General features: G+C 41.8%; 1 protein-coding gene across 3 annotated transcripts in view; it reads left to right on the plus strand.

Moving 5' to 3' along the window:
* The window catches only part of TRPC4AP (transient receptor potential cation channel subfamily C member 4 associated protein), a 56,520-nt gene that overhangs the window by 12,440 nt on the left and 19,173 nt on the right, over nucleotides 1–24,907 (plus strand). For all 3 annotated transcript variants that reach the window (XM_054045266.1, XM_054045267.1, XM_054045268.1), the window contains 4 exons: nucleotides 10,127–10,315; nucleotides 16,731–16,873; nucleotides 20,460–20,591; nucleotides 21,040–21,098. In XM_054045266.1, coding sequence (XP_053901241.1) covers nucleotides 10,127–10,315; nucleotides 16,731–16,873; nucleotides 20,460–20,591; nucleotides 21,040–21,098 — 523 coding nt within the window. The remainder of the gene's footprint in view (nucleotides 1–10,126; nucleotides 10,316–16,730; nucleotides 16,874–20,459; nucleotides 20,592–21,039; nucleotides 21,099–24,907) is intronic.

A 24,907-nucleotide genomic window follows, 5' to 3' on the forward strand; every position in this document is an offset into this window, starting at 1 on the left:
TCATGTTCTCAAGACCTTTAATCATTCTTATTGCTCTTGTCTGGACCCTCTCCAATTTCTCCACATCTTTCTTGAAATGCGGTGCCCAGAACTGGACACAATACTCCAGCTGAGGCCTAACCAGAGTAGAGTGGAAGAATGACTTCTCGTGTCTTGCTCACAACATACCATTAATATATCCCAGAATCACGTTTGCTTTTTTTTTTTTTTTTGCAACAGCATCACACTGACTCATATTTAGCTTGTGTTCCACTGTAACCCCTAGATCCCTTTCTGCCGTACTCCTTCCTAGACAGTCTCTTCCCATTCTGTATGTGTGAAACTGATTTTTCCTTCCTAAGTGGAGCACTTTGCATTTGTCTTTGTTAAACTTCATCCTGTTTACCTCAGACCATTTCTCCAATTTGTCCAGATCATTTTGAATTATGACCCTGTTCTCTAAAGCAGTTGCAATCCCTCCCAGTTCGGTATCATCCGCAAACTTAATAAGCGTACTTTCTATGCTAATATCTAAGTCGTTAATGAAGATATTGAACAGAGCTGGTCTCAAAACAGACCCCTGCGGAACCCCACTTGTTATGCCTTTCCAGCAGGATTGGAAACCATTAATAACTCTGAGTACGGTTATCCAGCCAGTTATGCATCCACCTTATAGTAGCCCCATCTAAATTGTATTTGCCTAGTTTATCGATAAGAATATCATGCGAGACCATGTCAAATGCCTTACTAAAGTCTAGGTATACCACATCCACAGCTTCTCCCTTATCCACAAGACTCGTTATCCTATCAAAGAAAGCTATCAGATTGGTTTGACGCGATTTGTTCTTTACAAATCCATGCTGGCTTTTCCCTATCACCTTACCACCTTCCAAGTGTTTGCAGATGATTTCCTTAATTACTTGCTCCATTATTTTCCCTGGCACAGAAGTTAAACTAACTGGTCTGTTGTTTCCTGGGTTGTTTTTATTTCCCTTTTTATAGCTGGGCACTATATTTGTCCTTTTCCAGTCTTCTGGAATACCTCCCATCTCCCATGATTTTCCAAAGATAATAGCTAGAGGCTCAGATACCTCCTCTATTAGCTCCTTGAGTATTCTAGGATGCATTTCATCAGCCCCTGGTGACTTGCAGGCATCTAACTTTTCTAAGTGATTTTTAACTTCTTTTTTTATTTTATCTGCTAAACCTACCCCTTCCCATTAGCATTCACTATGTTAGGCATTCCTTCAGACTTCTCGGTGAAGACCGAAACAAAAGCTAGATAAGTTTATGGAGGGAATGGTTTAATGGGATAACATGATTTTAGTCATAGGAACACCGTGCCATGGCAGGTAAATAGCATAATGGCTAATGAGGGTCAGGCTGGAGAATCTTGCCTACATGCTCGGGGTTTTACTGATCGCCATATTTGGGGTCGGGAAGGAATTTTCGTCCAGGGTAGATTGGCAGAGGCCCTGGAGGTTTTTCGCCTTCCTCCGCAGCATGGGGCAGGGATCGCTAGCAGGAGGATTCTCTGCTAATTGAAGTTTCTGAGCCACAGGATTTGGGGACTTCAACAGCAGAGTGGGGGTGGGGACGGCTTTGTGGCCTGCATCATGCGGGAGGTCAGACCAGATGATCATAATGGTCCCTTCTGACCTTAAAGTCTGAGTCTAAAAGTCATTAAGTATCTCTTCCATTTCCAAGTTTCCTGTTACTGTTTCTCCCTCTTCACTGAGCAGTGGGCCTACCCTGTCTTTGGTCTTCCTCTTGCTTCTAATGTATTGATAAAAAGTCTTCTTGTTTCCCTTTATTCTCATAGCTAGTTTGAGCTCATTTTGTGCCTTTGCCTTTCTAATCTTGACCCTGCATTCCTGTGTTGTTTGCCTATATTCATCCTTTGTAATCCATCCTAGTTTCCATTTTTTATATGACTCCTTTTTATTTTTTAGATCATGCAAGATCTCGTGGTTAAGCCAAGGTGGTCTTTTGCCACATTTTCTATCTTTCCTAACCAGCGGAGTAGCTTGCTTTTGGGCCCTTAATAGTGTCCCTTTGAAAAACTGCCAACTCTCCTCAGTTGTTTTTCCCCTCAGTCTTGATTCCCATGGGACCTTACCTATCAGCTCTCGGAGCTTACCAAAATCCGCCTTCCTGAAATCCATTATCTCTATTTTCCTGTTCTCCCTTCTACCCTTCCTTAGAATTGCAAACTCTATGATTTCATGATCACTTTCACCCAAGCTGCTTTCTACTTTCAAATTCTCAACGAGTTCCTCCCTATTTGTTAAAATCAAGTCTAGAACAGCTTCCACCCTAGTAGCTTTTTCAACCTTCTGAAATAAAAAGTCCAAGAATTTGTTGCATAGTCTGTGCCCCGCTGTGTTGTTTTCCCAACATATATTTGGATAGTTGAAGTCCCCCATCACCACCAAATCTTGGGCTTTGGATGATTTTGTTAGTTGCTTAAAAAAAGCCTCATCCACCTCTTCCACCTGGTTAGGTGGCCTGTAGGAGACTCCTAGCATGACATCACCCTTGTTTTTTACCCTTTTAGCCTAACCCAGAGACTCTCAACACTTCGTCTCCTATGTCCATCTCCACCTCAGTCCAAGTGTGTACATTTTTAATATATAAGGCAACACCTCCTCCCTTTTTCCCCTGTCTATCCTTCCTGAGCAAGCTGTACCCCTCCACACCAACATTCCAATCATGTGTATTATCCCACCAAGTTTCAGTGATGCCAACAATGTCATAGTTTTGTTTATTTATTAGCACTTCCAGTTCTTCCTGCTTATTAACCATACATCTCGCATTTGTATATAGACATCGAAGATACTGGTTTGATCTTGCCTCCCAGTTTTGTCCTGACCCTCCTTTCTCTCTGCCAATATAGCCCACACTCCCTCTTGTTTCCGACCCATCTCCTAGGTCTCCATGTTCCCCACTTACCTGTGGGCTTTGCTCACCTGTCCCCATCGAACCTAGTTTAAAGCCCTCCTCACTAGGTTAGCCAGTCTGTGTTCAAATAGGGCCTTCCCCTCCTTGAAAGGTGAACGCCATCTCTGCCTAGCAGTCCTTCCTCGAATAGCATCCCATGGTCTAGGAAGCCAAAGCCCTCCTGGCGACACCATCTTCGCAGCCAGGCATTCACCTCCATGATGCATCTGTCTCTGCCCAGGCCCCTAGCTTTGACAGGAAGAATCGAAGAGAATACCACCTGCGCTCCAAACTCCTTCACCCATACTCCCAGAGCCCTGTAGTCACTCTTGATACGCTCAGTGTCACACCCCAGCCCACATGGATGAGTAGCATGGGGTAGTAGTCAGAGGGCTGGATAATCGTCGACAATGCCTCCGTAACATTTCGGATACGGGCTCCCGGCAGGCAGCATACCTCCCGAGATGAAATGTCAGGGTGACAGATGGGCACCTCCGTCCCCCTCAGCAGAGAGTCTCCGACCACCACTACCCTACGTTTCCTATTCGCAGTGGTGGCAGCAGACCTCCCAGCCTTAGCGGTACAAGGCTTCTCCTCCTTTACTGTAGGGGGTGATTCCTTCTCTCCTATATCAAGAAGAGCATAACGGTTACCTATTACCACTATTATTTGTGGACCTAGGATTTCTAGCCTGCATTTAGTCATGTTTATGAAGACACTGTTGTGATGATCTAAATAGAATGCCTCTTTCCTTAGAGTTTCAGGAGTTAATTTTCCACGTTATGTGAAGTACCCTTTTATATTAGATATTGGAAGGTGAGAACCATTGTAAGAGAACAGTCTAGACCAAAGTCTGAACTAGAAATTGTATTGGGCAAAACTTCAAAAATCTGTCTAATCTTAAATTCTTGCTGGAAATTTTGAAGCCACACGTGTGCTGCTTTTCAGATTGAGTTGGCATTTTCGTAATAAAACTGAATGTTGAGGATTGAATATTTTAAGGAGTTTCAAATCATAATAGGCGAAATCTTGGTTCAGGTTTTGATCTCAGTTTTTTGGTATAATGATGACTCGTTTATTAAGTATACTCAATTAAACAAATAGCTAAGAGATTTGTATATGGAACTTACATTTAAAGTCCCTGATTTGTAAAAAAAAATTTTTTTTTTTTTCTTCAAGAAGTGCTGAACACCTGATGATGCCCTTTTGGGAGGCATTGGTAGCTGCAGGTGCTCAACATTTTTGAACTTCAGGCCACTATGTAAGCTTTCTTGTTGCCTTGAGTGCTTCTGACTTATATCTTGAATGTTATCTTAAGCTCCTACTTTGCTGTAAGTCTTCTAGGCTTTATCAAACAATGTAATCAATTAAAATGCCAGCAAAGGGAAGGTGAACTGGTTTCACTTTTTGCTGTGCTGAAACTCTTTGAAATATGAGCGGCCCGGGCTTTGATATATAGAGACTCCAGGAAGCTCTTGTAATTAGGGTCCAGTCCATTTAGGGGTTTCAGTGTCAATATCTAAATGTTCAACTTAGCCCACATCTACAAGTAGCAAATTCGGAGTATGAAGCAATGGGCTGGCGAAAAAGATTCTCCTCACACCTCTCAACAATTATGCTGCTGCATTCTGCATTGGCTGTGGGCAGCAGAGTGGCCTTTTCAGAAGCTCTTTGTAAAGTGTATGTATGCATGAGAGTGGTGGCCACTGGATGGTGACAAATGGTTATTCTTTACCACAAATAAGCCCTTATGGCTGAAGATCCAAGGATATCTAATACATTAAAGTGAATGTGTAGATCTTCAGGCTGTTTAAGCAAACTAACTGAATACACCTCTACCCCGATATAAATAAAAATAATAAATAAATAGAATATCTCCATTACTTTGTTTGTTTGTTTGTTTATTTATCTCCTAGAACTGGAAGGGACCTTGAAAGGTCATCGAGTCCAGACCCCTGCCTTCACTAGCAGGACGAAGTACTGATTTTGCCCCCGATCCCTAAGTAGTCCCCTCAAGGGTTGAGCTCACAACCCTCGGTTTAGCAGGCCAATGCTCAAACCACTGAGCTATCCCTCTGACCCGATATAACACTAATCCGGATATAACGTGGTAAAGCAGCGCTCCGGGAGGGCAGGGCTGTGTGCTCCAGCGGATCAAAGCAAGTTCAATATAAGGCGGTTTCACCTATAACACGATAAGATGTTTTTGGTTCCCGAGGACAGCATTATATCGGGGTAGAGGTGTATGTTCCTGATCCTGCAAATGCTTAAATCTGAGTTTTTCAGTAGTCTCTTCACACATGCTTGAAGTGAGCCATTTGCATTTTTGTTTGCAAGGTCAGTGTCTAAATGTCCAAACCTAAAATATTATTTTTCAAATATAATTTTAACTTAGGTTTTCTTTTTCTAAGTTCAGAATTTCATGGTTGGCGTGCGCTGTCGATAGAATTGCAGCCACTAAGAATGGTGGTACTTGAACTAAGGGCCTTGGCTTTTGAGTGTATAAGGATGAAGATTTAGCATAGTATTATATCTAACAGGTCTATTTTATTTGATAACGAAGAACTGATACTATGTATCTTTGGGTATGTTTACGCTACGGGATTACTCTGAATTTACAGAATTAGATTTTTGGCAACCGATTGTATAAAGTAGAGTGCATGCGGCCACACTAAGCATATTAATTCGGCGGTGTGCGTCCATGTACCGAGGCTAGCGTGGACTTCCGGAGCGTTGCACTGTGGGTAGCTATCCCATAGTTCCCGCAGTCTCCCCTGCCCATTCGAATTCTGGGTTGAGATCCCAATGCCTTGTGGGGCAAAAAACATTGTCGTTGGTAGTTCTGGGTACAGCCTCACCCCTCCCTCCGTGAAAGCAATGGCAGACAACCGTTTTGTGCCTTTTTTCCTGGGTGAACTGTGCAGACGCCATACCACGGCAAGCATGGAGCCCGCTCAGCTCAAGACCGCAGTCATGAACATAGTAAACACCTCGCGCATTATCGTGCAGTTTATGCTGAACCAGGACCTGAAAAACCAGGCGAGGAGGAGGCAGCTACGGCAGCGCGGCGACGAGAGTGATGAGCACATGGACACACAATTCTCTCCAACCGCGGGCCCCGGCGCTTTGGAGATCATGCTGTTAACGGGGCAGGTTATAGCCGTGGAATGCTGATTCTGGGCCCGGGAAACAAGCACAGACTGGTGGACCGCATAGTGTTGCAGGTGTGGGACAATTCCCAGTAGCTGCAAAATTTTCGCATGTGTAAGGCCACTTTTATGGAACTTTGTGACTTGCTTTCCCCTGCTCTGAAGCACCAGAATACCAAGATGAGAGCAGCCCTCACAGTTGAGAAGCGAGTGGCGATAGCCCTGTGGAAGCTTGCAATGCCAGACAGCTACCGGTCAGTCAGGAATCAATTTGGAGTGGGCAAAACTACTGTGAGGGCTGCTGTGATGCAAGTAGCCAAAGCAATCACTGAGCTGCTGCTACCAAAGGTAGTGACTCCGGGAAATGTACAGGTCATAGTGGATGGCTTTGCTGCAATGGGATTTCCTAACTGTGGTGGGGCGATCCCTGCTAGCCAAACGCAAAAAGCTGAGCGCCAATGGGCCCCCACACCCCCCACCGCTTGGCTAACTGCAGGGAAGGATTTCTTTTCAGCCACAGGCAAACAGCCCAGTAGGAACGGCCACCTCTGTCCCCTTAATTAAATTCCCATATTTCAACCAGGTTACCATGAACGATATCACTCTCCTGAGGATAACAGCGAGATAAAGAATAGATGTTGCTTGAATGCCAGCAAACACCGGGACCATACGCTGCCAGGCTTTGTCGTGCAATGATACCAGATTACTTGCTACTAGCATGGTGTGGTCAAGTGTCCTACCATGGAGGACGGAATAAGGCTGCACTGCCCAGAAACCTTCTGCAAAGGCTTTTGGAGTACCTCCAGGAGAGCTTCATGGAGATGTCCCTGGAGGATTTCTGCTCCATCCCCAGACATGTTAACAGACTTTTCCAGTAGCTGTACTGGCTGCGAATGCATCCCAAGTCCTCAGGGCAAATTAATCATTAAATACGCTTGCTTTTAAACCATGTTTTATATTTACAAAGGTACACTCACCAGAGGTCCCCTCCATGGCTTCATGGTCTTGGATACTGCCTTGGGAGGGTTGCGAGGGTACTTCAGTCAGGCTGAGAAAAAGATCCTGGCTGTTGGGGAGAACGGAGTGCTGTGCTCTCTGCAAGCTCGTCCTCCTCCTCATCTTCCCCATCCGCAGAATCCTCAGGCATGGCTGAGAGTACCCCCTCCTTGGAATCCACGGTCAGGGGTGGGGTAGTGGTGGCGCGCCCCCCCCCCCTCCCAGAATTGCATGCAGCTCAGTGTAGTAGCGGCATGTCTGCGGCTCTGCCCCGGACCTTCTATTTGCTTCTTTGGTTTTCTGGTACGGCTTGTCCTTAACTTTCACGCGGCACTGATATGAGTCCCTATTGTGGCCTCTCTCTCCATCATGCCCTTGGAGATTTTTTTCAAATGTTTTGGCATTTCGTCTTTTGGAACATAGTTCTGCTAGCACGGAATCCTCTTCCCCATATAGCAATCAGATCCAGTACCTCCCATACGGTCCATGCTGGTGCTCTTTCAATTCTCCGACTGCATGATTACCTGTGCTGATGAGCTCTACGTGGTCACCTGTGCTCTCCACGCTGGGCAAACAAGAAATGAAATTCAAAAGTTCGTGGGGCCTTTCCTGTCTACCTGGCCAGTGCATCAGAATTCAGATTGCTGCCAGAGCGGTCACAATGGTGCACTATGGGATAGCTCCTGGAGGCCAATACCTTTGAATTTCATCCACACTAACCCTAATTCGAACCAGCAGTGTAGATTTCAGCGCTACTCCCCTCGTCGGAGAGGAGTACAGAAATCGATTTTAAGAGCCCTTTATGTTGAAGTAAATGGCTTCATTGTGTGGAGGGGTGCAGGGTTAATCTGATTTAACGCTGCTAAATTTGACCTAAACTCATATAGTGAACACCAGGCCTTTGTGAGAGCCTTACACGGAGGGCAAAATGCAGTTTTTATTCAAAGTTGACATCTGAATCGTCAAAAACAAATCCAATGTGTAATTCAGCAACATCAATCCACCCTGGGTGGGAAAGGATGTAAATTACCAATTTTAATCAGGATTTAAACCAGAAAACCGGAAACCTTGATTTAAATAATTGATTTTGATCTTTTTTTTTTTTTTTTTTTTCTGCTTTTTAGTTACTTTCCTTTAGTTGATTCTCCATTGGTTGGTAATCATTAAAACACGTTGATTTTCAACTAAGTATAGTCTCTATTCTAAATTTGGTACTTCTTTTTGCCAACCAGAAGGATACATTATATCTGTAGATTTATTTAAGCAGTTATATAGATTCTTAATTTTTACATTTCCTTATGTTAAAAAATGGTAAATGATGCATTTCTTATTATGGTTTTTTGTTTTTTTACTTATTTCAAGCTCTAGTTGGATGGAAATTGGAATTCAATTAAAAATGTGCAAAAACATTTGTTTTATTGATTAAATAAAGCTACTTAAATGTCCTATACATATAAGAATTTTTTTTTTCAAAAGTGCATTTAAAACTAATTGATTTATTAAACAAAGGAAGTATTATCTGTAGTTGTGAATTGTAGTGATTGTTTGATCACCATGTCCTTCATGATTTTTGAGCTAGTAGATACCATGCTCTCTCATTTAGTTTCTTTTAATATACTGGCGAAAGAAAACAAGTTTTCCTGCTTTTTCAACTCCCAATCAATTTCTTAACTTTGAATGAGCTGGTCATTGAACTGAATTAGTTGAATAAAGTGAAATGAAAATTAAAATTCTCTTTGCATCTGCAGAAGAGGCAACTACTGTTAAAGCCAATTTAACACTTCAACAAACTCTGGTTCCAGGTCCTTATCCAATTACTTCCACCAGTTCAGTGGTCTGCCTCTCTTTAAAACTTCAGTAGCAAATGTATTGATTAATGTGGATGTTTTTGTTTTGTTTAAATTATTTTAGTAGGTTATAGTAAGTTTAGGCCGTAACATAGGTTGTCGTAATTTGAGTTTAATTTTAAACTAGTAGATGAAAACCTCTGCTGTTGCACAGATGTAATCTGTAAAGGGGTGTGTGGGTGTGTTTTTGTTTTAAAAAAAAAAAAGTGGAGAACTTAAAAATTGGACAGTAACAGACCGCAAATCCCAGCGATGATGGAATCTGGTGATATTTTAAACAAAAAGAGTTCTCAACCATACAGGTAGCTGTTTCCATCACTTCACACTGACTTAGCGGATGTTCAGAGTTGTGGTTGGGTTATTCTATGTGCTGATAGTGGTGGGGTGTGTGTGGTTGTATTTGTGTTGTCCTGGGAGAGTTGTATAGGTTTGTGCAGGTGGTGAATGAGAACAGGGTGCTCCAGTGAGGCGAAGGGTGCCTGAGGCTTTTGTATGTACTGGTTGTAGTCCTGTGGATGGTTTTGAAGAACTGTAGCAGTGGGCCAGGTAATCCATTATCTACGGAGTCTTCCTCATACAACCGGGGAAATTGTTGCCTGCTTATTAGCTGTTGAGTAAGGGTGGTGTTTGGTTGAGTTACTTCTGATATCACAGTAGACTAGGACTCTTGATATGGCAGACTTTTATTTACTTATTAAAATCATTTAAGAAAGTAGTTTATAGTAAGCTTAGGCCTTAAACTCAAATGATAACAGCCTCTGTTAATTTTGAAACTAGTAGCTGAAAGCCCTTGCTGTCGCATGGGTGTAATTCATAGTCAAAATGGCTGAGAACTTAAAAATGGGCCAGTAACAGACTGAATCCCAGTGATGATGCAACTTGATGATATTCTGAACAAGAAGAGCTCTCAACCACACTCGTAGCTCTTTCCATCGCTTCATGCTGATTTAGCAGACATTCTAGGCTTAAAAAAAATCAGTTTTTTAAAAACTATTGATTTTTTTACCCAACCTGTCATGTCTAACTATCTAGGATCCCTCTGGCTGCTGTTGAGTACTCATCAAAAAATCCAATATTTGGATCTTGTCAGCTATATAGAATACAGTTGAGTACACTGTTGTATACTTTGATAGGAGCATTTTGAAAAGTGAATTTGCCATCTGGCATGGAGTCTTTTGTTGGTTGACGACTTGTTGTTTTGTTTTCCTGTTGTAGCTACACTCCTGAATATTCCAGGCTTTGTTGAGCGATTATGCAAACTGGCAACGAGGAAAGTATCGGAAACAACGGGTACTTCCAATTTCCTTCAGGAGTTAGAGGAGTGGTACACCTGGCTGGACAATGCACTTGTTCTTGATGCCCTGATGCGGGTAGCAAATGAGGAGGCAGAGCAGAGCAGCACAGGTATCTTTTGCTATTTACTAATCTATAGTTTTGCTTTATGGCTTCTAGAATAGCTGGGTTTCGCTTCTCTCTCCTCCCCATTCCCCCTTCCAAAAAAAAAACAAAAAAAACCCATGTTGAGCACAGTATGCTTATATCTGTCTCCCATTTTACTGCAAAGTGGTGAGTGGATTTTTGTACTAATCAATATATCCTGTTGCAAAATTTACATCTCAGCTGTCCGAAGAGCTCCTTATATAGTGTTATGCTTTTACAACCCTCAAAATCCCTCTCACAAGAGGTAGGAGAGTTTTATTTCCATTTTAAAGATGGGGGAGAAGGGGGACCTGAGGCACAAGTTAAGCCGTTTGCTCAAAATCTACAGCAAATTGCCTGTAGCATTGGGATTAGAATCCAAGCATTCTTGCATCCTTCTCCATGCTCAGGCAACTCAGTGATTCCTCTTCACACAATGGTAAGTAATTTGGATAAACTGTTAATTGTTCCAACAAATTACTTAGCTGCTATCTCCGTCTGAATTAAGAGGACTTAGAACCATACAAATGTAGGGCTGGAAGGAACCTGGAGAAGTCAAGTTCAGCCCCCTGTGCTGAGACAAGGCCACGTAAACCTCAACTGTCCCTCACAAGTTTGTCCAACCAAATCGTCAGTGATGGGGATTCCGTCATTCTTTCCTTGGAAGCCTGTTCCAGAGCTTAACTACCCTTGTAGTTAGAAAGCTTTTCCTAATATCTCACCTCAGTCACCCTTGCTGCAGATTAAGCCCATTACTACTTGGCCTACATTCAGTGGACACAAAATAATTGGTCCCCATTCTCTTTATAACAGCCCTTAACATATTTGAAGACTGTCGTCATCAGTAGTCTTTTCTGAGGACTAAACATGCACAGTTTTTGTAACCTTTCTTCACAGGTCAGGTTTTCTAGACCTTTTATCATTTTTGTTGCTTTCTTCTGGACTTGCTCTCCAATTTGTCCGCATCTTTCCTACAGTGTGGCACCCAGAATTGGGCACAGTACTCCAGCTGAGGCCTCACCAGTGCCATGTAGACAGGACAGTTACCTCCCATGTCTTAAATACAACGCTCCTGTTAATACACCCCAGTATGCAGGGCCGGCTCTAGGCACCAGCAAAACAAGCTGGTGCTTGGGGCGGCACATTTTTAGGGGCGGCATTCTGGCGCCGGCCATGCCGCCCCTGAAAATGTGCCCCGGCCGCCCTAACTCACCTCCGCTGCTGCTGCTCGTGCGCCAAACAGCTGATTCGCGCGCTGCTGCTCGCCCTTCCTCCCAGGCTCTCAAATCCAGGAGGGAGGGGGAGATCCCGAACAGCCGCGGTGCGCGAAACAGCTGATTCGCGCGCTGCGGCTGCTTGGGATCTCCCCCTCCCTCCCAGGTTTGAGAGCCTGGAGGGAGGGGGAGACCCCGAGTAGCCGCAGCGCACACGCTGCTTCTCCCTCTCCCTCCCTCCCTCCTAGGCTTGAGAGCCTGGGGGGAGGAGGCAGGGCTGAGGATTTGGGGAAAGGGCGGAGTTGAGGCGGGGCCGGGGGTGGGGTAAGAAAAAAACGGGGCGGGGGGGTGGCCAAAATTGTTTTTGCTTGGGGCGGCAAAAATCCTAGAGCCGGCCCTGCCAGTATGATATTGTCTCAATTTGCAATTGCATCACGTTGTTGACTCTCATTCAATTTGTGATCCAGCAGTGCTACCACCAAGCCAGTTACTCCCTATTCTGTAGATGTGCATTTGATTTCCCCCCCCTTCCTAAATGTAGTACTTTGCACTTGCTATAGAATTTCATCTTGTTGATTTCAGACCAATCCTCCAATTTATCAAGGTTGTTTTGAATTGTAATCCTGTGCTCCAAAGTGCTTGCAACCTCTCCCAGTTTAGTGTAATCTGAAAATTTTATACGCATACTCTCTACTCCATTATCAAAGTCATTAGTGAAAATACTGACTGTACCAGACCAAGGACTGACCCCCATGGAACTCCACTAGATACACCATCCCAGTTTCACAGCAAACCATTTATAATTACTGAGTACAGTCTTTCAACCATTTGTGCACCCAATTTACAGTAATTTCATCTAGACCGTTTCACTAGTTTGCTTATGAGTGTCATGGGGTATTGTATCAAAAGCCTTTCTAAACTCAAGATATATCATGTCTCCTGCTTCCCATCATCCATTAGGCCAATAACTCTGTCAAAGAGGAAATTAGAGTGGTCCGGTATGGTTTGTTTTTGACAAATCCATGGTGGCTTTTCCTTGTAAGCATAGGATAATACAGTTAAGTTGATTGTTCAATAAGCTGTTCCATTGTCTTTCCAGGTATCAAACTTAGGCTGACTGGTCTGTAGTTCCCTAGGCCCTCTATTTTCCCCCCTTTTAAAGATAGGTACTATGTTCATTCTTCTGCAGTCCTCTGAAACCTCACCCATCCTCCATGTGTTCTCTCAAAGATAATGGCTAATGGTTCCATGATTGCTTCAGCCAGTTCCTTAAGTATTCTAGGATGAGTTTCATCAGGCCCTGCTGTCTTGAATATATCTACTTTATTGAAATATTCTTTAACCCATTCTTTCTCTATTTTTGCTTGCATTCCTTCCCCCCCTTTTTATGTTTGTTTAAAGGTGTTATGTAAGCCCTGAAGTATTATGAAAATGGCATATACACTCCCTTCACTATGGGAATACATAGATTATAAAATCAGAAGAAACCATTCTGATCTTCTTAGTTTGACCACTTGTATAACACTGCTCTACAGCCAAAATGCTTCTGAAATAAATGTAGTCAAACTTTACTAATTCTGGGTCACTGACAACGAAAATGATGCTTAAAATTGTTGATTGGCTCTAGTTTTCAAGATATGCTATTGGGTCAGTATATACGACCCTTGACTTGGGAATGGCGGAGGATAAGTGAATTATAAAGGGAAGGGATCTCAATTTAAACCAGAAATGACTAAAATACATCTTTGACTGGATCTATGAATAAATCTATGACTGGGTTTGGACAGTACTTGCTCTTTAGGCAAAACAATGAATGATGCAATCTGAAGCTGGTATTGTGTCATACCTGATATGAATTGCATCATGTTATTCCTAGAAGTCATGGATGATGCAATCATAACGAAGCTTACATCACTCTGCTGAACAAATTGCCCTATATCAGCTCTAGAAATCATACAGTGTCGTGCTCTCTTATTTGTCAGTGTTTGATTTTGCAAAGGGACACATTTCTGATTAGGCAAAGAGAGCAGAGATGCCTCGTACTTGTGTGAACAGTGCAGATAACTTCTGCTATGTTTGTGGTGAAGTGACTTTTGCATCACAAAAGCGCAGTATAACCACTATGGTTAAGAGAGCCTATCACCTTTATTTTGGCTGCAAAATTGGAGATCAGGACATATGCTGCAACACTTGTGCAACAAATCTTCGCCAGTAGTTGAACAGGAAAAGGAAATATATGCCTTTTGCAGTGCCAATGATTTGGAGAGAGCCAACAGATCATACCAGCAATTCTTACTTCTGCATGGTGCCTCCAGTTGGGAAAGGTGTGTCAAAGAAGAAAAAGTGGACTGTGCATTATCCAAACATTCCATCAGCTATACGCCCAGTATCCCACGGAGAAGGACTGCCGGTTCCTGATGCACCAGAATCATTCTCACTTGAGTCAGACGAGGAAGAGGATAAAACTTCTGGTCCTGAACCATCAATGTCACAGGACCCACATTTTCTCCCATCCTCCTCCTCTGAACCACACCTCATAACACAAGGTGAACTGAATGACCTTGTCAGGGATTTGGAACTACCCAAAAGTAAGGCAGCGCTGTTGTTCTCCAGACTACAGCAGTGGAATCTCCTGGCAGGTGATGTTAGGGTTTCCATGTTCCGTGACCGTCAAAAGGATCTTGTCCCATTCTTCTTCATGGAAGGTGATCTTGTAGCCTGCAACAACATCGATGGTGTGATGGCAGCCCTCAACATCGTTCACGATCCAGATGAGTGGAGACTGTTCATTGATTCATCGAAGATGGGTCTTAAAGCTGTTTTACTGCATAATGGCAATGTTTTGCCATCAATTCCAGTTGGTCATGCAGTCCATATGAAGGAAACCTATGACAACATGAAACAACTTTTGAGGTGCATAAACTATGACCAACATCAGTGGCAGCTTTGTGGCGATTTGAAGGTTGTTACTCTCTTGCTTGGTCTGCAGACTGGATACACAAAGTACTGCTGTTTTCTCTGCGAATGGGATAGTCGTGCAAGAGATTCCCACTACATCAAGAAAGATTGACCACTCCGACAGTCATTGGAGCCTGGGAGGAAAAGTGTTCAGCATGCACCACTTGTTGAATCAAGGAAGATTTTGTTACCACCCTTACACATCAAGCTAGGTCTGATGAAGAACTTTTGTCAAGGCCATTGACAAAACACAAGCAGCTTTCAAGTACCTCCGTGGAAAATTTCCAAGGTTAAGTGAAGCTAAGATAAAGGAAGGTGTCTTTGTTGGTCCTCAGATTTGTGAACTTCTTCGAGGTGATGCATTTGACCATGCACTGCATGGCAAGGAAAAGACAGCATGGAAAGCCTTCTAGTTAGTGGCAATAAATTTTCTCTGAAACAACAAGGCAGACAGGTTGTTGGTGGAAAACCTCCTCAAGGCATACAAAAGCCTTGGTTGCAACATATCACTAAAGATACATTTTTTGCACTCTCATCTAGATTTTCTTCCACCGAACTGCGGAGCAGTGAGCGGCGAGCGATTTCACCAGGACATTGCAACAATGGAGAAACGCTATCAGGGCAAATGGAGCCCATCAATGCTTGCAGACTATTGCTGGACAGTGACAAGAGATGCTCCATTTAATGAATACAAGAGACAAGCCAAGAAGCGCCAAGTAGACACCGAATAGGACTAAACTATGTACATAAGTTTTTTGCCTTTTGTTTCATAATAAATTTTATTTATATAACCCTTTTGCTGATTTTTAAAGTGTTACATAAACAGGACAGGTGAAATATTATCATGTAAAGCAACCATAAACACATGAAAAGACCTAGGTTTACAATTTATGATTAAAACTCTATCTACACAATATACATAGACATAAAATGTAAAAACTTAAATATCTTAGAAACAGTAGCCAATCAGTTGTTTTAATTGTCATATTTGAATTCAGCACATCAAAATACATAATAAATAGCACATTTTATCTCTGAAGCAGACGACTTCTCAAAAATTGTGGACCAGTGTAACACAGGAGGTGGACTACTCTCCTTAGTGGAGTAGATCTTTATAAGGTTGTTTTCTAGATCCCCAAATTTTACATAGCTTCTGAAGATACATAGAAGCAACTGTCCTCTTGATCCTACTTGATCAGAATTGTGGCAAAAAGTCTTATTAAAAATCCTGCAAATATACTAAAACAAAATTAAGTGTAGGTCTTGCACACAGAGCTGTCTCTGAGCAGTGTGTTATCTCTGTATGTGTGCACAATTTTGGTTTAGTGTAAAGTGGAGAAAGCTTGCTACTATAAAAGAGAGCTCTTTCAGAAAAGGAGTGCACACATTTCGCAGATCTCTCGATCTTGGATAATCTCTGTGATCGTCAGAATAAGGGCTGCAACTTCCTCTTCTGGGCAATGTGAGCATCTCTCTGACTCTGGCTGCGTGCCTCCCAGAACTCGTGCATGTTTAACCAGTTCACAAAAATGAAGTATGGGGACAGCATGACTTGCACCTCCTTAAGTTAAGCCACCATGATGGGTCTAACTTTAAATCCTAGCCTTTTTTATTTAAAGTGTGTCAATTTTGTGATCTAAATAATTCAAAATCGTGGCTTCCATTGCATCCCAAACATGTTACATTCTTAGCTCTGTCCTTCAACATTATACTTACAGAATGGATTTTCAGAAGCATTCAGCACTGGCCTAATTGTAACCCCCACTGGAGACAGATAGAGGAGAGTTAGGCCAAAGCTGAGCATTTTTGAAAATCACACCCCTAATTCATGATTTCCTGTGTACAAAGAAGAGAGCAAGGGTAAAAGAAGTGACATAATGTCATTAGGAATTTCACATTTGTAATCCATTAATTTCGTGTATGAAATGCTGTTTGGCTTGTTATCGGAAGGTGAGCTATTAAAAAAAATACTTTGAGGTAAGGATCCTAACACCGTCCTAATCTAAACCTCAGTGGTGCATCTCCCATAGTGACAAAAACGTCTCGCAGATAACTTGCAATTGCTAATTTCAGTCTCATGACACATCTTCATTTTTGCTAGGAAGATCTTCAATTAAATGTGCTGGTCATACATTTGCAGTACTTCAGTATTTGCTATTACATAAAGCAGTAACCAATCCTTTCCTGTGGGGAATACCTCAGGCTCATGTCTCTGATCTCTCATTTAGAATCTTCAGATGAAAGTGGATTAGCCAATACCTCAACAAGAACTCAGCTACCGCAGTCCATGAAGATCATGCATGAGATCATGTACAAGCTGGAGGTGTTGTATGTTCTCTGTGTATTGCTGATGGGGAGACAGAGGAATCAGGTGAGTGTCTACCTAAATGTTCATGTGTGCATAGAATAGTCATTGTCTCTTTAAATCCAAGCATTCAGTTTAGCCTACTTGAATCTACCACCATGTGCTCCAAGTTTTTGTTTAGTGAAGCTCTATGGGAGTCAGTGGTTAGAAAGTACTCAATACTTTCCCATATAGAGTTCCTTTACTTCTGGTCCTCATGGTGAGGTTTGTAAACACTTTTTTATTTAGAGAAAGTTCTACAAAAAAATATACATTCTAAGCACAATCCTATAAGCATAAATAACCGGTACTTTATAAACCTACCTACAGATACAAAAGAATATGAAAATGAACAGAAGAATTGTTCATGGTAGTACTCAGTGTGCGCTTAGCTGCTTTCTCGGCAAAGCACAGTCCCTATTGCATGGAGTTCACAGTTCAAGGATATACAGAGAGGGTGAAACTAATATAATATATAGGCTGGGTCTATGGCATCAAGAAAATCATGGACTCTGTGAAAGGCTCTTTGAATTTTTGGGGGGTATTGTGTAATTCAAAGACTTCATTTCTGACTTTTTTCATTGCAAGGATGCAGCTTTCATAATATACATGAATGTGCTGTAAAAAGCTGCCTCTGATTTCTATCCCCTTTCGCTATCATAAGGTGCAAACTTTGCTGCATACAGGTGTCCATTTGAATATTATTTTTGTTGAGCATGGCTGTCTGAGAAGCAAGTGTTCCCCTGAAATCAAGGCACATTGTAAGAAAATACTTCTTTATAATTCCACTATGATGAGAAATACCAGCAAGATAACAGTGTGTTCTCCCTCTGCTGTTTCTGCCATGGTAACCACCATATAAATCAGCAGTTGCCAGGCTGAGGGGATTAAAGGTCATAGGTTTGTGACCTCAGTCTTCCAATTTGAGCAACCAAAGATCTTGCTTCAGAAATTCCATGGAGAATTACGCTGTTGTGTCAGGAGGTTACAAAACTCTTTTTGGATCACTGATTTATGAGAAAAAATGTGAACAGGCATTTAATTTTTCAGTAAGGAAACATTCTAATAAACTAAATTCCCTGATACTGAAGCTTCTCTCTAAATTCTCTTCCTGGTTATGTTGTACACTGTTCAATTCTTCTCTGTAGTGTTAGCAGTGACTCAGTTACCACACTTCACTGCTGCCTTGGGATGATCACACCCTAGTAGAGAAGTGGTGCTTTACTTCATTTCTTGGCTTTTATTGCCCTGTAATTATAACCACACCCTCATGTAGTCACTTCACATATTTCTTTAGGTTGTTTTACATGGTTCTACTTAAGTGGTGAAAGATACGCTGCTGTTCTACCTGCTCCTTTCTTGGGGAGCCAAGCTGTACACGTTAAGAGGAAGTGTGATGGGGTTTAGCATAATGAACTAGAGAACTGGAAATGGGCATTAAACCGTCTTCACAATTTTGAGCAGCAGTGGGAAGATGCCAAAGAGGATTTGAAGTATGTAGTGTAAAATAGGATTTGTTCTGGCATTAAACTGAACTATATAGCTATAGTTCAAATGGGGCCTCTAGGAGGGAGAGTGAAATTAGAAGTCAACCCTTCTGGTTTATGGGTGTTCTAGCATGCAAAGGTTAGCTCCGCTAGGTCTTACAGTTCAGCAGGCTAACATTAAGAAGGCAGGAAAATGTCTAGGGGTGTGTTGGTTGGCACAGGACACAAAGGCACTGGGTATGACAGGATCTGATTCCTGTTTAAACAATGAACACTGGTGGAGACAAAAGGGAGCTGCTCCTTTCACATGCGTGGTCTGCATTTTCACATGCAGCTTTTGCGTTTTATAATTCACCCTGCTGTGGTTATGCCATACTGGCCACTGTGAGGGGCTAGTGCATCCAAAGTACTTTCTGCTGACCGGTATTGGCAACTTACATAAGTGTCTCCGGAAATGATTGGGAGAGTCCCTTGCTCTGTGCAGGAGGCTCTTGGTGTGTGGGAGCATGTGAAGGCAGAGGTGGGGGTAGGTAAAAGGCTGAGTGAAATGTTGGACAGAGTGCAAATATAATGTTGGGAGGATTCCACTTTCTGGGACTGCTGAGATAGACTTCATGTGTGGTGCTAGAAAACTGATGCAAAAACAGGATCCCTCATTCCCTGTTAGGGAAATGTCCTGATTTGCTGAAATCATGTCAAAATGTGACTGCAGGCAGTCCGTGGATTTCAGTACTATGACTGCTAAACAGAATGGCAGCTATGAAAATGATTGATCCAAATAAAATTAAGAAACATGGAATGACCTGCTGCTTGGGTTAATCTAAACACCGTAACTATTTGAGGAAAGATGGGCCAAATGAGATGGCCTGATTTTAAAAAACAAAAATAAAATATTTTTACTTCCTGTAACTCATAACCTGTGCTGTCTCAACTCTGCTGTATTTATAATACTGCCCTTGCCCTGTATACCTGTCAACCTCTTTTAATACTTTTGTGAGGTTATAATTTGATCATCCACAATCTTTAAAACTGGTAATTAAAATACTGAACAGTCTACTAGAGTTGGTGATGGGAATCCAGAGGGAGCCTGGCATTGGTAGGGGAGGGCACACAGGAACAAGACTGTCCTAGTCAGGCTTGTGAGTAGAACTCTGACTTGTACCTCCTCTTCAGGGGCATTGCTCATTTTAGTCCCAAAGCTCCCGACATTCCACACATACACTTGGCCTTCTTTCTCTTCTCCCCCCCCCCCCCCCCCCCCCTTACATCAGAAATGGAGAATCCTGAACCTGAGGTGTTAATTGAAGTCCTTTTCTCAGAAGGAAGAAATCCCACAGCATAAGTTTCCTGCATGACTGACTGACTCCCTCATTCTGGGTTTGTCACATGGTGTCCCACGTCTGGGCCTTGGCAGGCATAGAGCCGTGCTTGAGAGATGATGATCTGCATTTTCTTTTTCTTTTCTTTTTTAAAAAGGGGGGTGGAGTGTGGAAAGCATCAGGAAAAACATACCGGTTTGCTGACTAAAGCATGTGCTGCTTGTGCATCGCAGGTCAGTTCCCTGCTAGTGCTGCAGGACAACATTCTCCACAGCACCTAGTATCACACGCTAGGACACTTGAAAATAGTGCCTGTGGCGTTTTCCATTCCTGCCTGCAAAGAGCCACCCTAGAATCAGTGGCCTGACCTAGGATCAGCAGAAAAGACACTAGGGAACTGGCACTAAAGTGTTGCAGGAAGAACTTTAGAATAGATATATAGTTGGGTGTCCCTTTACCTTCAGTGTGCTAAATTTCCTCTTCCAGAGTACACTGTTTCCCCTAGCTCATTCTTCATCAGAGGAACCTCCATAAATTCAAGCATCAGTTTAGGCTGTCTCCAAAGAAACTGGATCAAATGTTTCTGTTCAGTGGAAGCGGACAATTTAATTCTTGGAGGAGACTGAAGTCTTCCCCTTGGGATTCACCACTTCTTGTGTGTGGAGTAAAACCCACATTGTTCAGTAAAGCATTTGTGTCTCTAACACGAGATGATGTAGCTATGCCCATCTGTGTTCTAAACTGCTCCTTTCCCCTTTATGAAGGCACCAGAAACAACCAGACAAGTTTAAAATTTTTCTTTTCCAGGTTCACAAAATGATAGCAGAATTCAAATTGATTCCTGGCCTTAATAACCTGTTTGACAAACTGATCTGGAGGAAACATTCAGCATCAGCCCTTGTTCTGCATGGGCATAACCAAAATTGTGACTGTAGTCCAGTGAGTACCCTAATTTCACATTTTGCATGGTAATTTAGATGCTACAGTTGTAGTAAATTTTTTTTTCCCTTGGAGTTGCTGTAGTCCATTGATTTGAGAGCCTTGATACCAGATACGAAGCATTGCTTTATACCTGGAAACTTGGAGGTAAACTTAGTATTTATTTATTTATTTATTTTAAATAAACTTAGCTTTGTTAAATTGCACACATCCCATCACCCTTTCCATTCTCTTCTGTTTTGGGAAACTCATGATGAAGTTTGTTCCTTCCTTATTCCAATTGCTGGTCACACTCAGGATGTTGTAAATACTTTTTCAGTCTCGAAAGATTTCCAACTCCAGCCTAGTCTGAGATACCTATTTCTTCTGTGCTTATCATTAGTGATGATGCTGTAATATGTACAATACATATTTTAAAGGGTTTTTTCACCCTTCTGTTTTTTTGTAGGACATTACTTTAAAGATACAGTTTTTGAGGCTTCTTCAAAGTTTTAGTGATCATCATGAGTAAGTATGGAAAAAATAAGCTTACAGTGAATTGTATTCAGTGGCATCTCCTGTTCCCTTTTAACTAAATTATTGAGCACCCTCAAATGTATTTAGATGTCTTGCCCTGACCTATTGTATTTAAATGTCCCACTACTGATATAAAAAGACTTTTTTGGTAAATGAGACACAGTGTGAAAGTAGGTTTCATGAGTCAGTAGGTGGCTCTCCTCCCTCAGAGTGAGTACTGAGCTAGTGCAGTAGTGTAGCATAGGGGTTTTGCTGCAGATCTTTTTAAATAGCAAAGTCAAGGTCTAGGCAACTTGTGATCATTAAGGATCCCATGGAACTCTTCACAAGTGACAGTTTAGTCCTGATAAAACTCAGCTTGGGGAATTGTATTTAATCATCCTAAATTTCTTCCAGTAGCTTAAATTGATAAAACTATTCGTTATGTACCATCTGGTAAACACTAGCTCAGGTACTGTGTATGCAGTTTTTCCTTCCAAAAGGTAGGAAGGTGGTCTCAGTATTCTAGTATTTGCTGATTAGATGTCAAAAATTGGGCGTCTTTCTAAGAGTATGTCTGCACTGCAGTTAGCTGGCACGGGCCAACTGCATGTGTCTGACTCAGGCTCGCGGGCCTTGGGCTAAGTGGCTATTTAATTGCTGTGTGGACATTCAAGCTCGGGTTGGAGCCTGAGCTCTGGGACCCTCCCCCTCAAAGGGTACTATAGCCCAGGCAGCAGCTGGAGCCTGAACATCTACACTGCAATTAAACCAGCCCATGAACCCAAGTTAGCGGGCACGGGCCAGCTGCGGATTATTAATTGTAGTGTAGATGTATGCTAAAAGATCTGCTATAGTGTAACCAGGCGTTGTGGGCTCAATGCAGAAATTCACTGGGTGAGATTGTGTAGTCTCTCTTATGAAGGTCAGACTAGACTAGATTATCATAATGGTCCCTTTGGCCTTGAAATGTATGAATTTAGGACTATTAAAGCCTTTCCATGCACAGTCCTAATAGAAACGTAAGGTGGTAACTCACCTGTGAACAGATACATTTCATGGCTTTGCTTTTTGCGAGAGCTATAGGATGATGCAAATATTTCTTAGTGGTACAGCTTGAGGAAACTGCACACATTTTGCTAGTGTGTATTTTGCTCTGGGTTATAATGTGCAGAATCCAGGCATACCATTCTTTGAAGATATATTTTTTTTGTATTCTTGTTTGATAGGGCCAGATCACTTTTCCTCATGGTACATCTTTTCACTGTTGGTGTTGACATTTATTTGTATCTAACTGTAGGCATTATCTTTGATGCCAGCACTTCAGTTCCAGCCATGAGGTATTAATGTAACCATCCTATCTCACTAGCTAAGTAGGATATTTTCTCTGGATTGTGTCAGGCCCATCAAATGTCATTTGCTATGTGAATTTTAGCTGCGCTTTATAAAATGCATAAGATTTTTAGATTGGATGCTTAAGGGCTCCAACCCACATAATTATGGGATACACTGCATAGCTACATGAAATTACCAAACCCAACAAATATAGATTATTAGAATGTACAGGAAAGGCCAAACTACACCTACGTGGAGAAAACTAACTTAATTTAAGAAGTGTTCTGTCACACATGCCTCTATCCGATAATTCGCTAATTACATTCTGATTACATACCTTTTCAACAAACATCCCACTGCATGAAAAATGTCAATCTGTAATTTTCTGTGGGCCGCTTCATAATCTCCTGAAAACAGGGACTGGGAAAGGAAGTGCTGTCTGGTGTAGAGCTCTAATAAGAACTAATGCAAAAGTGCTTTCTGACAACGATAAGTAAAGTGTTCACTTCTAGACACAGACAGTGCAGGTAATTTCTATTTCAAGGAACAATCTAAATTACACCTATAGCACTGGATTCTGACTTGTTTGTAATGTTTCAGGGGAAAAAATGCAAGGATAAAAAAAATACCAAAACTGTCCTAAGAGCATGCACACGTTGCTCAGAATGAGGGAATACACATCTCATGTCAGAATGGGGTAGGTGGAGGGAACCCGGATGCTGTTCTCTTGTACCCTCAGAAGCTTCTGGTCTAGACAGTAAATAATGCTCTTACATCAATTCTTATTCTATAAAAGTGTCACATTTACCTTGTTCTGCTATGGCCAGGCCAAAACTGAGAGATCTCCTGCCGTGAAAACTGGGACCTAGATCTGTATCTCAGCCCATCAAAAACTTTCCCTCTGCAGCCACTATTAGCCCAGCAACAAGCCCAGATGGTACAGTAAGTCTCCTCAGATGCTGTCCGTATTAAAGCGATCACTATAAAAACCTCAAGCGTGGTTGAAACAAAAATAATAAAGTTAAACATCTAAAAGTTGAACATATTTAGATCATGAAAATTGGAATCCACTGAAACTGAATGGAAAGTGTGGAATCTAAAACAGAAATGCTTGAGAAAATGGATTATTAAAATTAAGTAATAGTAAAGTAAAATCTCTGTGTTAAGGCATGTAAAATGACTGGTAAACTTGAGTTACCTGAATACCCCATGAAAGCAAGAGACTGAAGAGTGCTTGAACTCAGCTGGTACAGGGAGAGAGACCTCAGCTAAACCCCTGAGTTACTGGCTAAGGATTCAGAGAATTCCCTTTTTAATAGTGAGAGATGTTAGAATTCCATTGCAGAAACCTATTGACCTGGAAGGAAACAGAGATACCATGTGGCAACTCCAGCTGATGCTAATCAGTAGGGTAAGGTGTTAAAAGTAATAAGGCATCTGAGGAACAATTTATATTTTTGTCTTGCTCCAGCATCTTAAAGTAGGGGAGAAGTGTTGGCAGATGCTAACCAATACTTTTAGAGAGATCTCAATCATTACTATACCCAGTGAAAGGAAAGCCTTTTGTAGTCTTGGAAGTCACCTTGACTGACTGGTGGCTGGAATTGGTGTGGCCTAGAAAATAGCTAGATAGTCCTGATAATGAAGGCCAGGAGGCTATGTTTGTAGTTAAAAAATTAATCAATAAACCATTGTTGGCCACTTGCAACTAAACCAGACTAAAGTTATGATTTACAGAAAAAATGAGTGTATTGCATTTGAAAGAATAGTTCTTGTAGTGCATTTCTGTTAGATCAAAAAAAAAAATTTCTTTCATAGTGAATATTGTAGAATAGAGTATATAAATGATTTTCACTCTCTCAAAAATGGTGAATGGGCAATTCAGGTTTATTCGACAGACATTGGAAAAACACTTTCTCTTTTATGTAGTTACTTGGCTAAATATTTTATTGTGTGAGTTCTTTACATTGCTATACCCGTCCCTGTTTTCTAGTTTGTTTCCTGATGTTTTTTGGCACTTTCCAGGAATAAGATAACATAGTCAAGTAAGTTGTAACCAAATACTGGAAAATTTGAGTGCCTTATACAATTTACTGTTACTAGTAAATCTTCATATTATTGGGCAACTATTGATAGGCAGCATAGAGACTCTTTTTGAGGGGTTCTTGGAAGGCTGTGCTATCTGAATTTGCTGAAATCTATTAAGCTGCCATTTTGTATTTTTGAAAGTTAATGTCCTAGCTTCCAACAGATTAAATAGCAATTATTGTAGGTGAAATACCTCTATTTTGTCAGTGCTGAAAGGCTATCCTTGTTGTATTGTATCATTTTCTCTAATTTGCTTTTGAATGGTTCTGGTATAATAAAAAAGACAAGTGTAAGAAGCCTGGCACTGCTTTTTTAATGATTAGTGACAGGGACTGAATTTCGGGAGGACTGGCAATGTGATAGCATGCACTCTTAGGCAGGGCAACAGCCTGTTAGTG

Source organism: Malaclemys terrapin, chromosome 12, assembly GCF_027887155.1.
Source record: "Malaclemys terrapin pileata isolate rMalTer1 chromosome 12, rMalTer1.hap1, whole genome shotgun sequence".
Classification (NCBI taxonomy): Eukaryota; Metazoa; Chordata; order Testudines; family Emydidae; genus Malaclemys; species Malaclemys terrapin.